The following is a 13,764-nucleotide window of genomic DNA, read 5'->3' on the forward strand; positions in this document are numbered from 1 at the left end:
ATTTTATAACAGGTGAGCTCATCCACAGCAGTCAGTCCCTCCTGTTCTAGACGAGGACGAGCCTGCTTGTATTTCTGTAAAACACCCCGCCTAAAGGTGCATGATCAGCACCTTAAATATCTGTGTGTATCAGGTTCTGCCAGCACCTCTCCTGATCCTCTCACCCTTTCCACTTTGGCGCACACCAACCTAACTTCCAGCCATCAGCAACTGCATTCCTTCTCCTGAGAGCTTCCCTTTGGCCTCTGAGGCCTGATTTGGCTGTCCCTGTGACATGCCACAAGTGCTTGGGAATTCATTATTTTCCCCCACTTCGGGAGCAGCTCTCAAACAATGACAGGAGTTGATGGATGGGATAACGCTGAGGTACCTATCAGCCACTGGATCCCTGTGTTTCCCAGAGGCATTACGCTCCAGTCATTCACATTTTTACTGGTTTGATAATATGCCCTGTATTAACTCCTTCTCCTCCATTTCTCACTTCCTTGCTCCCTTGCTAGTTACTCCCTTCACTTCGTCCAAAAAACTATTTATACTCAAATCCTTGTCTCCGAGTCAGCTTCCAGAGGAAGTCAAAGATACTATGCCATTTTGCATTTTTCAAAATTAATAAAATGTCTATGAAAGTCACAGTATAGCTCGGAACAAAGCAACTTCTTGACAAACTGTGGATGGATCCAGAGTCTCCAATGTGACTTCCAGGTAAGTCCAGAGACAGTACCCAAATCTCAAAACAAAATTCAGTTTAATCTGGAGCATAAACAGTATGTGCCACGTAGCATTTTCTGGAAGAAGGAAGAACTATGAAATGCAGAGTGAAATTCAGCAATAATGCAAAATCATGACTCTAAAATGGCTGGAAATCATTGTCTGCAAGAGGGCCCCATGACAGCTTTCAATCTGGCTGCCACTAGAGCTACTTAAGATGTCAGAGAAGTTGGCAATAAATTACTTATTCATCAATGGTGAAAAAAAATGTAGCTGCCGATCTGTAAAACCACATATCCTTGAAATGGGAAGCAAAGATGGCACTGGATGGAAACCCAGTAAACAGCAGCTGCCCAGTGAGAACAGCAAAGCTGTGTGTGAGCTCATAGGCCCTGGATTTATTTGCTTTGACATTTTTAAAAGGAAATTTAATTGGATTATGTCTCCTTCTAGTTTAAAATTTTCTACTGTAGTACTGGCCACCAGATGCATGCGGGGAAAAGATCGGGAGCCAATTAAATTCCACGCTTCACTGAAACAAGGTTATTTTTATTCGTCCCAAATGTAAGGCTGATAGAGTCATGTTAGTGATTTCACTCTGTTACTCCCCCTCTGCTCAGTCAAAAAAAGGATGTTTTTATCCATGAATTTGTAGAAAAATCCAGTACTGTGTATGGAATTGAAATTGTGGTTTTCTTGGATTTTCTTCCTTCTACTAGGTTGACATGACCTTGGAAATAATCAAATTAAGTTGACAGAAATCATAAAAACAATTAAATTTCAGTAAAATCAAAATGAAATTAATTTGGGGAAGAAGTTTTACAGATACTTGTTGAGATAATCAAGAGCATTCTGATGACATAAGGAAAAGCTCAAAACCAGGAGATTTGCTTATATGCCTATCCATTTCTGTCTTTACTGTAATGCCAGTATTTCACAATTGCTTCTCTTTGCTCTAGACAGAGCTTCAGTAGAGTTGTCATCTGTGTGACTGCAGCTAAACACAGTTGTAACTTTTAAACAAGAAACCTTTCCTTGAAATTGCATTACGGGGCAAGTAAAGTTTTCAAGGAGACATGGATATTTTTTAGCTTTAGTGATAGGCTTATTCATACAATTCAAGTAGACATCATCCAAACCTTTAAATCACAGTAGATTCTGGAAGTTTCCTACTAGGTCACTGCTTTGTGTTACGTAATCAGTATGTGTTTACCAGTTATTTTTTTAAGTCTTACGAGAATGATTAATAATCTTTTATTTCAACTGTTAAACTCAACTTGAAATATTAGACATAACTTTGCTTACTTAAAGAGTTGGCACTAGCCCCTAACTATATAATCCTGACCTTTAGGAATGCCTTTGAGTCTCAGCTTCCTATCTATAAATTGGGAATGATACTTATTCTCACAAAATGGTTGGGACAATAAAATGTCACAGGGTATTCCACCCTCTAAATACCAAAAGGAGATCCTCGACAGGTGGGGTGCCCAAAGATATATCCCAAGGTGCACCCCACTGTCCCCTACTTCCCAGTGCCAAGGCTATATGTCATCCTGTTGTGACAAGAGGAAACTTTAGAGCCAACTGTTAATGCTTCTGCAGTTCTAGTGCTCGTAAAATGAAGCCACATTCAATTTTTCTCAGAAACGTCAAAGGATAAGATGCCAGTCACACAGTGCAAGTTATAAAGTTTATATGAGAACCGATTTAGTGTTAGTTTTTAAAACGTGACTTCTGAGATTAACCAGGCAGGCTCTAAACAGCGGGACCTCTTTTGCCAGTTTTACAGCTACCATCTGTGAGCAAGCACAATAGAATGGAATTGGGGTCTCTAGGCCGTGACAGCACCAGGGCAACATGCTGAGACCACAGATAGTCACATAATGGAGTGAGAATTAACTTACAGCCCCAGTGGCTCACCATGGGCTGCTGTGGAGGCCAGGCAGAGGCCCGGCCAAGGGAGCTCCTGAGAATCCAGGCTACAGGCCACAGTCAACAATCCTGGTGGGTGACAGTCAGCTCCCACCCATCCACATAGGGAAACCGCTCACCAAATCAAAGCTGGACTCGCTACAACCACAGTCCTCTCTGTGAATTTTGCTTCTTTGTTGTTGATCCGCAGGCCTACTAGCTGATGCCATGTAACAATCACATGTAGGTGGAGTCCATCGGAGTCAGAGGGACCAGTCCTAACATCCAGCAGACCCAGCTTCAGGAGCTCTTAGTCTTAAAAGCTGGCTGTGAGGCTTGCTCACTGGAGCCCAAGTCTTTACTCTGGTAACAGACTGTACTGGCTCATCCTCCATTTGCCCCTCAAGATCCATTTTTTGCCCTTCTCACCAAGCTCTCTGCCCTGGGAGGCTGACCTCTGTGGACTGCATCACTTCTCGAGCCTCCTTGGCTCTCTGGCTTCCGAACGGGTCCAGCCAATGGGAAGCAGCGAGGGTTCAGGGTATTGATTCCACTTCCCCTCTGCCTGCCCCCTCCCTGCCCAACCACGCTTTGGCAGTGGCTACGCTCCTCTCCCTGCTGCCACTGCTCCGGCTCCTCCACTGGGCTCCAGTAATACCAGTCCCTCCCTGCTTCTCCAGACCTAGGGATGGTAAAGGCTTCCCACTCTAGCTAGGCCCTGGGCACTCCACCGCCCTGATTGGTTCCCTTAACCCTACCCTCTCCTCTGTCAATAGTCCCTGCCTTAAATCCATATCCCGACTCCTCTGAGCGGGCCGTGTGTCTCCTGCTAGAACCTCACTGGTATAGGGACCCAGCCTGCTCTGTCCCCTGGGCGCGGCTGAAGGCGTGGTTCAAGCCTGCTGGCTGGCCCCCTCTGGTCGCTGAATAGCGCTAACTTCAGGATTCCCCACCACTGTGCTCCCTGTTTTGGAGAGACTCCCTGCTAGAACTCCCTGAGGCGCTGCCCTTCCAATCCCAAGTACTGTGTACCAGACCACCCCCCTACTCAGCCTGTGGTTGGCTAAAGCCCATGGTCCTGTTCCCCTTTTTTTTTTTTTTTTTTGTCCATTCCTGCTTCCATTCACTGTAGTTAATCAAGCTAGGGAAGCTGTCCCAAATCTCCACCCCTACCATCCATCCTATCCATTAATGCTGATGCAAACAGAATTGGTGTTGAATCTAGTACTGAGACCTGCTCAGCTTTCATCAGCTAAGCAGTCTCTTCATTTTTCAGTAAGATCCCTAGTTCAGGGAAGAGAGCCTGTTGAGGACAACATTCAGCCCAAGAGTAAGGACACCCAGGTTCCGAGTGGAGGCTGGTAACTTCTGGAACTTCAGCCAGAGACAGCTTGTCCAGCTCATACACTGGAGGAAGCACACAGCCGCCCCTCTGCTGGCCTCCACCTGGGCCATACTTCCACACAGGAGCTCAGCCTGCCATTCCTTGTTCTCAACAGAACTTTAATCTGTCACGTCACATTCAAGGCTGGGTCACTTTCACAACCTGGTGGATCTTGTCCTGAAGTCCCACATATGATTTTTGGGCTACAGCAGACTCCCTAAGTGTTGGCAATCCCCAAAGCTCGAAGTGAGAGGTTTTCTTTGCCCAACTGGGCCCCACAGACCTACGCATGTGGTCCAACTCTCCTACCACTTCCTCTTCTGCCATAATCACGGCCTCTTCTGGCATAACCAGTTTCTTGTCAGTTCCCTGCCACGGGTGAGAGCTCAGACAGTAATAGAGGAGCAGGGGTGTGGAAAAGGCTGTGCCACAGGCCAAGCCTCCAGTTCAGACCAAGAATAATCAAGAGTGGTTGGTTGCCAAGACATGATATACCATCCAGAATCCCCTTGACGAAGGACTTGGTGGCCCAGTTGCTGGGAGACCCCTTCAGGGATTACCTCAGCTACAGAGCTGTCTTGGCTGCAAAGAGCCACGTTACCCCAGGTCATACCCCTTTCTAAACCAACCCACAGGGATAAAGTCCAGGCCATTTTGGCCCAACTCAGGACAGCTCTGAAAGGCCATTCTAGCTCCAGAGTTCCCTTCGGACCAGCCAAGGCTGTCTTTGGACCTGCATCGGAGCTCAACTTCTCCCTCTGCCCACTCCTATGTCCCTCCCCTCGCTTCCACAGGTATTGATCCCAAGGACACTCCCAAATAAATATACTGCACATTAAACTCCATCTGCTTCCTGGAGAACCCAACCTGTGACAGGCTCTGACCCAGAGTGTCTCAGGGCATTATTAGATATTAACATTTAAGTACACTTACATGGTTCAGGAGATACTATACTTTTCATTACTCATTCTACTCTCTGAACTATGCAATATTACGCTCAACCCATTCACACTAAATACTTTCACATAGATTACAGACTCACTGATACCATTCCCAAGCTATCTTATATCCTCTTTAATGGAACGATAGCAAGCTCAGGAGTACCAGAGTGCTTCAGACTCTGGAATTTAGTGAAGTTCTCATTATTGGTTAAATTGATCAGGTACCATTTTATAACTATGTTCTTCCTTTATTTAAAAAAAACTGGCTGAAAAAGAACAGCCCCATCCAAATGTCTCCCACAGACTGAACTGCTTCTAGGCTTGGTCATCAGAATTGACAAGAGACCCTAAGACTAAAGTTCTTCTCACCATAAATGAGTAACAGTTGAAAGAGCTGACTTACTGCTAAAGCACAGGCCCTATCTGATGCTACATTGCTGTTCTGTAGCTGTTCTGACTCTTACGTTTAATGACAGAATCACTGATCTTAGTCTTGGAAGTTGACTCCTCAAGGCCCAGCCCACTGACTTGAGGACGTAAGGCATCTCCATTTTACGAACAACAGTAATAGCTAACATTTAAGCCGTTACTATGGGACAGGTACTGTGATAAGTGTCTCACGTGTATCAATTCAATCCTTACAAGCAACCTGACAGAAGCGCTACTTTTATCTCCATTTTTGAGATGGGGCAATGTGAAAGGTTGAATAACTTACACAGTTACCCAGTGAGTCAATCATAGAGCTAAGGATTTGAGTTCAGCTTCATGTGATTCCAGACCTTGTGCTCCACACTATCTCTCTAAAGAACCTGAGGTCCATGGCTCAGTAACTGCCCCAGTTGACAGAGCAGGTAAGAGATGAAATGGGGGAGGGGTGGCTAAAGGGAAAGTGGATCTCTGGCCTTTCCATGCACTGACTCCTCTTCCAATATGGGTGGTGATCCTTTTGTAGGTCCTTAAGTCAATTTAATGGGTAATGAACTATATTCAAAAGAAAGAAAGAAGGCGGGAGGAGAGAAAAGAAAAGAGAAAGGAAAGAAAAAATATCATACATCATCACATGCAGTTAGAAGAGTATTGTTTCATGAGATGTTTGGGCCATTGTATATGTGCATGCTGGGTTGCTAGGGAAAAACGTCTTTCTTACTGTAGGTTGTAGTACCAAAAGGTAATTAAATTTCATTCAAGCTCAATAGTCATCAGGAAGATAAAAATTCAAGTAACAAGATACCACATGTTTTCAAAGGCAAAAATGGAAAAATAACTTGAATGCCTATCAATAGAGAAATGGATGAATAAATGATTCCATATTCATACTACAGTATTAAAGAATGGCTTAGGTCTACACATATTAAACTAGAGAAATGTCCCATGGTGTACTATTAAGAAAAACACACTGCAGATAAACGCCTGTGGTATGATTATATTTTTGTGCATGAAATGATGAAACCCCCAACACATAGGTAAACATTTGGGTGGTGGATTGGGTGGAATGGAAAAGGAGAGAAGGAGGAAGTAAGGAAAAAAACACAACAAAGGCCGTTGCTAACTAGCCAAAATAAGTATGTGTATCTTTCAGGATCCCAGAAGAAATAGCGGACATATGCAAACTGTGTAAATTGAGAAGAGTTTAATAAAGAGACTATTTACAAAGTTGTGGCAAGTGTTTAGGAAAAGCAACAAGGGATCCTCCAGACCCTCAGGGACTGTAGCAACAGGGAGCCACTGCCACCACCTGGGGCTGAAGGGGCACGTGAGGGTGGTTGCCAGAGCCCGGAGTAGACAGCTATGTGGAGAGACCCTCCAGACAGGTACTGTGGCCCTGGGCAGGGGGAGGCAGTCAATCTCTTGTGACTGTCAGGGAGGGAGATGACTTGTCTCGTCCCACCCTCCACTCTCCTGCTGGTGCGTCCCATTGGCACCCCCAACTGGAGGCCAGAGGGCTAGGGGTCCCATTGATGAAGCTCACAAAGATCAGCTGTCTAGGATTCAGAGCAGGGTAGACGGGGTTGGAGAAAAGTCCCAATGGGACAAATGGATGATATCCAACACAGAATACTGTAACATTAAATGAAAAGGTGGAATATAAACTCCATCTATCATTGTTCTTTTTACATGTAAAAATTACATATTTGCATGGATAAGAATTAAAAGGTTACCAAATGACAGTATTTATTTGTTTTTGTGATAGTACCTTGGACTTTAGTTAATTAAATCCAATATCTTCAATGACGATTGTATTTAAATGATTTTTTCCTTTTTCATGCTTTGCGGTAAAACAGACCTGAGTTAAAATTCTAACTCTACCATACCCTGGCTGTTCCTCTAACTTCCTCATCTCTAAAATGGGAATGATAAAAGTATCTACCCTCAGAAAGTTGCTCTGAGGATTAAATGAGCGAATAGATTTTGAGGTCTTAGAACAGTGCTTGACACATAGTAAATGCTTTAAAGTGTTTGCTGTTGTTATGGTGACAAAGGGTCCTCAAGAGCTTCCTGTGGGGTCTACTTGTCTCCTTGTCCTCTCTCCAATCTACCCACCACCCAACCAGAGCACGTTCCCTTTAAAGGGCATACCTGATCATGTCACTCTCTTCCTTGAAATTTGTCCACAGTCTGCAGACTTTGTAGGACGATACTCAGACCTCACCTGTGCAGGTGTCTCCAGCTTCATTCATCTCCACTCCTCCCTCTGTGCCTCCATCCCAGCCACACCAATTCTTTCCGGTTCTGCACAAGAGCCGTGGTTCTGCACAAGAGCCGTGTCGTCCCATGCCCTAGAGCCTCTGTTGGGAATGCCTCTGGGCATACCATGCCACTTTTCCTACCTAGCTCTTACCATTCATCACTGAAATTTCAAGCATCACCTCCCCTAAGACTTCCTGTGCCCCCCAACCCTCCTTAAGGTAGCAATAACGACTGTCTCTAGACCCCAGCGCAGAGCATAGAAACTGCTAAGAGTGGATACTTAAACATGACTTGTCTGAGAATTAAATTTATAAATGAATGAGTTAAGTAACTGCCCCAAAGTCACTCAGCTACATAAGTGGCAGAGCCAGAATTCAACCCCAGCTCTGTTTGACTCCAAAGGCCACCAGTGTCTCCCAATCATCTGGAAGTTCTAAGGCTGCCTGACACTCCAGAGTAGCTGCATGCCTGAGGGAACTCCCCAAGGGCACTAGACCAGTTCAGGCCAGAATGAGCTGGTCATCAGAGACCGGGAGGAATAAATGCCTCCTTTCTGGGAGTATCAACCACATGACATTTGCTTTATCAAGGGACTTTCCCAAGAAAATCAATTTCTGGAGCATGTTAAAATATAAACAAACCACCACCCACCCACCCACTCCTTAAAGACAATTGGTCCAAAGAGATCTTAGAGAATTCAGACAATTTCACAACGTTGAGAGCATCATCCGATCACATGAACTCTGTTTTCCCCAACCAAGCATTTTTCTACTGAATTTTTATTTTACATTTGGCCCCACAATGAAATATACATGTCCATACTACATTGTTTCACCCAAGGCAAACCTGCATGCACAGCCGCAAATACACTGGGGATTCTTGACATATGCACTATTTGAGACTTGCTCTTGTAGCCTATGATGATATTACCAGAATCCCTTGATAACAGTGTTTGTATCTATTTATAACTGTAACCTATTATCCTATTTTCCATATAATTGGATACGACTTGGGTTAAAAAACATTCAGCTGCATAAGAAAAATCACGCTCTTATACAGCAGATGTTCACTCAGTATGGAAAGTGAATTAGACTTTAACACAAATACCCAGAAATACATAGTGCTCTTTCCAAAAGCACTGATGTTACTATTTTACATTGAAAAATAATTTTAAGATAAAGGATATTAAAAACGCAAGGGAGGTAGCCACAGCTGGTTTTTAAAACAGGTGTTACTTTTACCTCTTTAATGCACCATACTGCTTCCAATTCGGGCATCGGATTCACTCTCCAGTTCAGGGCACAGAAAAATGACTCGTAATTTATTTGTTTTTCACTGTCTTCAAACCTAAAAATATAATTATAATATATGATTTGACTCAATCTGCAGATTTCAGGACCAAACTGTCAGCTTAAACCCACCATGAAAACATACTACTAGATGTGCTTCAATACAGATATTTTTCTTATTTCTTATTACCTTGTTTTCTGTTTCTAACCCTCCAGAATGTAAATTCTTTGAGAGCAGAGACCTCACACATCTAATTCACCGAAGTATTCCCAGGACCTAGATCAATGCCGGCACATAGTAGGTGTTCAACAAATACTTGTTGCAGTTGCCATAGAAACAAATTAATTTATTCAGCAGCTAAGACCATTGTTATATCTTGTTAACAGTATTGAAGTTCTTCTTAGTTTAATAGGTTGATACTATGTCAGTAAAATTTTTAAAACGTCTTCATTTTTCTTAAATTGTATGCGTTTTAAATCTTTAAAGCAAGCCTAGATTCATTTTGTCTACTAATATATTTTTAGGAAAAATAAAAGGCACTTTAATCATTTATCATGTAGCCATTAAAAGGGGTTATGTAGATCCATATATGTTGTCATGGAAATGTGTTAATAATATATTGTTGAGTGGAAAGGAGGTTATAAAATAGAATGTAGAGTTATGGTCTCACTTTAGGTTTATATTTGTACAAAACAACATTTAAAAAGTCTAGCAACAATACACGGAATTATTAAGAACAGCTATCTGTAGCAAGAGAGATTATAATTTTTGCTTTTTCTTTAGACTTTTCTGTATCATCTGAATTGTTTTAAATTCATAATCAGAAAATATTAAGCCCATTTTCATTTTGAAAAAAAACAACAACAACGAATGATTACCCTGCACCATAAAACTATAGGTCAAAAATAACTAATCTGTTTGACTGCTATTTCCTAATTATGGAAATTGACATAAATTTATCCTTAACCATAATAGAGTTTTGGCAATTAAGACCCCAAAATTTCAAGACAATTGCTATAATGACCTAAACACAAACAAAATACTTCTTACTGTAATACCTCAATGCTATTTTTCTATTCTGAATTTGACCACCTCTGCCAATTTCTAAGGCTAAATACATACTGGTTATGTAACACGATTTTTTGAAGAAAAAGACAAAGGTGGTCACTAAGGCACTGTTACAAGCACCCTGCTCCAGGCTCCTGCCCTTCTCTCAGGGCCTCTAACTCAACACGCCCCTCCAACCAGCAAGTGAGGTGCACAAAGTTACTACTGCAAGGATGAACAGAGGATAATTAATTATAAGAAAACTCAGTGATAACAGAAGCAGGAAAAAAAAACCTATTCATAATCAGTCAAAAGGCTTTTCTCTTTTTTTATCAAAGCATTAAGAAAATAATAGCTGGGGCTTCCCTGGTGGCGCAGTGGTTGAGAATCTGCCTGCCAATGCCGGGCACATGGGTTCAAGCCCTGGTCTGGGAAGATCCCACATGCCGCAGAGCGGCTGGGCCCGTGAGCCACAACTACTGAGCCTGCGCGTCTGGAGCCTGTGCTCCGCAACAAGAGAGGCCGCGATGGTGAGAGGCCCGCGCACCGCGATGAAGAGTGGCCCCCGCTTGCCAGAACTGGAGAAAGCCCTCGCACAGAAACAAAGACACAGGGCTTCCCTGGTGGCGCAGTGGTTGAGAATCTGCCTGCTAATGCAGGGGACACGGGTTCGAGCCCTGGCCTGGGAAGATCCCACATGCCGCAGAGCGGCTGGGCCCGTGAGCCACAACTGCTGAGCCTGCGCGTCTGGAGCCTGTGCTCCGCAACGAGAGAGGCCCGCGCATCGCGATGAAGAGTGGCCCCCGCTTGCCACAACTGGAGAAAGCCCTCGCACAGAAACGAAGACCCAACACAGCCAAAATCAATCAATCAATCAATCAATCAAACATACGCATCTGATTCAAGATCCTCATTAAAAAAAAAAAAAAAAAGAAAAAAAAAAAGAAACAAAGACACAACACAGCCATAAATAAATTAATTAATTAATTAATTAAAAAAAACAGTTGTTCTTAACCTTTAAAAAAAAAAAAGAAAATAATAGCTCATATTTATAAACTAATAACAATTAGCAGCAATAAGTTAAATGTTACAAGATGAAGTTACATAGACTCAGTGAGCTAAACAAAGTAGAATAAACAGAGTGATCAGAAGAGGGGAAAGGGAATTCAGTCATTCTTTTGTGTACATTTTCTTTGGCCAAGGATTCTGGGATACAACTCCAATATGCTGCCCCCTACCACTGTTTATCCTTTGAATTTTGGCTCACTCATCATTTGAACTCCTTGAAAGGACATGTTCTGTTTATGGAAATATTTGTAGCCAAAATGCAGGACCATTATGTCTTTTATTTGCATGTGTTTGGGGAGAAGAACTAAAACTCAATCAATTAAAGATATTTTGTAAGAAACTCCTTTAGCACGGTGCCTCGAAGAAAAGTATTCCCTAATGCTCTGAATAGGAGCTGAGGTCACGGAATGAGATCATGGAGGGCCTTTGACTTTCATACTAAGGACAACTAAGAGCCATTGGAGTATATTGTACAGAACAGTTCCCAGATCTAAGTTATATTTTCTGAAGATCACTCTAGCTGATACATTGCAACTACAATGTAGGGGCAAGGCCAAAGTGGCAAGGGCAGTTAGCGGTCTTCTGCAGTAATCTGGACAAGAGATAATGGTGGCTTAGGTGACAGTGGTGGCAGTGCAGTGAGGAGTGGTGAAGCCTGAATATATTTTGAGTGTAAGACTCCTGAAGGATTGTATATAGTGTATAGGGGAGGCGAGGGGGAGAATGAATAGGAATGGATTCAGGACAACTCCCAGGGTTTTGCTTGAGCAACTGGAAAAACAGAGTTGCCCGAACTGAGATGGGAAGGACTGCAGGAGCTACAGGTTGGGAGAAAAGATTGGGAGTTAGGTTTTGGATGTGTTACGTTTTGATGGGAAGTGAGCAGTTGGGTATATGAGTCTGTAGTTCAGGGAAGATGTTTGAGTTAGAGATAGAAATGTGGGAGTCATTAGCATACAGATGATATTTAAAGCCACCAGACTGGAAGACTGAATGAGATCACCAATGAACAAAGTTTCTTCATCTGTTCCTACAATACAGAATTTAATTGTTTGTAAATTCCCATCACATCGATGACAGGAGGCACGTACTGAATCCTAGAGGTTTCAGAAGTATAATATCCCAGTAATTTGGGAACCAGTCAAAAGACTACCAAACAGATTTAGAATTACACCACCCCTCATACGCAGTCCACTAACCAGTCCTGTAGGTTCTACCACCATAGCATATCACAAGTCTCTTTCTCTCCATCTTTTCTACTATTCACTAATTCCAAGCCACCATCATCTCTCACCTGGATTACAGGAATAGCTTTTGTATCTTGGTCTTGCTGCTTCTACTCTTACCTTGCTGCAAACCATCCTCCACCAGAATGATCTTTCTAAAACACAGATCTGATCAATTACTTCCTTGTTTACAACTGTGCAATGGCTTTCCAATCCACTTAGAACGCAAGCTGAACTCCTTACCAGGGTTTATAAAACCGCACATAATCTGGTCCCTGCTGACCTCTCTGACCTCCTCTGAAAACTCTCTCCTGTTCACAATGTTCCAGGTACACCAGCTTTCTTCTTGCTCTCTGAGCATACCAAGATCGTTCCCAGCAATGCAAGGCATTTGCACCTTCTGGTTTCTTTGTCTGGAAAGTCTCAATTCCAAAGTCTCAATTCAAAGGCCTCAGAAAGGCCTTCCTGCAGTTCCTCTTACCTAACCGAGCCCCCATGCCTAAGTCTGCATTTGCCCTGGATGATACAGGAAAACTTCTGGAAGTCACCACTGGAAGTCCTATTATCAGACCTCCTTACCAATCCGTCTTATATTTACTCATGCTCACCCGTTAACCCTGGGCCCCCAGCACTCTTTCCTGCCCAACTCATGATATGTCAGACTCAACACATCTAACCATTTACCCATCTCAAAAGATATTTGGGAAGGATATTCCTGAATCAAATGATATTCGGGAAGGATCAAAAGCTGTAAATGAAAGAGTACACAGCTTAGAAATGATGTATAAAATCTTTTTGAGGAAAAATGTTTGAAAGATTTAATCTTTCCAAAGTCCCAAAGCCAGGCCTCAGGGAAGAGTTGAGCTAATGTGGTAAAATACTCCAAGTTTCTCTTTTCAGTTCTGTCTTGGAGGATTTCAATGGATATGGGAATCCCCCCAAAAGGAGCAAGGGAGAAAAGAACAAAGAATCTTTCAATTAAAAGGGATAAAATTAGCCAATGCTTCTTGGAAGAATTCTTTGCTCTTGGGAAGTGGATAGAGTTGCAGTAAATCACGATGGGTCACTCACAAATATTTATCTCCCTTTCCCACCAAAATCTCACCAAAATGACAACAAAGAAATAAAAATAGGTGATAACCCCCAATGGCAAAGATAGCTGGAAAACAAGGCAACAGTGGACAAGAGATTTCAAAATCGTTTGCAAGATGGAAATCAGACTAAGGATTGGTAACTGGCTCGGCAGAGCTGAGGAAGGGAAGCTGAACTCGAAATGTCCATGGCAGAGGCAGGGGCCACTTAGAGATTAGCCAGTGTGGCCCACAAAACTTCTGAGAGGCTCAGCGATTACAGACTCCAGGTGCCAATAAAGGCAGGGATACGGTGGGGGCCGGAAAACAAGGACTGCTTGAAAGCCTAAATAAAGCAAGAGCAGCTGAACCCTCAAGTATCTCCTTGTACACTGTACTCTTCCCTACAGGGGAGTGAGGCTTGTTCTCCA

The 13,764-nt window shown here is 43.0% G+C and overlaps 1 protein-coding gene across 1 annotated transcript in view; it reads right to left on the minus strand.

Annotated features, from left to right (window-relative positions):
* Positions 1 to 13,764, minus strand: part of EFHC2 (EF-hand domain containing 2) — a 153,181-nt gene that overhangs the window by 8,531 nt on the left and 130,886 nt on the right. Inside the window, 1 exon segment of the mRNA XM_057537632.1 lies at positions 8,892 to 8,979. Coding sequence (XP_057393615.1) covers positions 8,892 to 8,979 — 88 coding nt within the window.

This window comes from Balaenoptera acutorostrata, chromosome X (genome assembly GCF_949987535.1).
Source record: "Balaenoptera acutorostrata chromosome X, mBalAcu1.1, whole genome shotgun sequence".
Lineage (NCBI taxonomy): Eukaryota > Metazoa > Chordata > Mammalia > Artiodactyla > Balaenopteridae > Balaenoptera > Balaenoptera acutorostrata.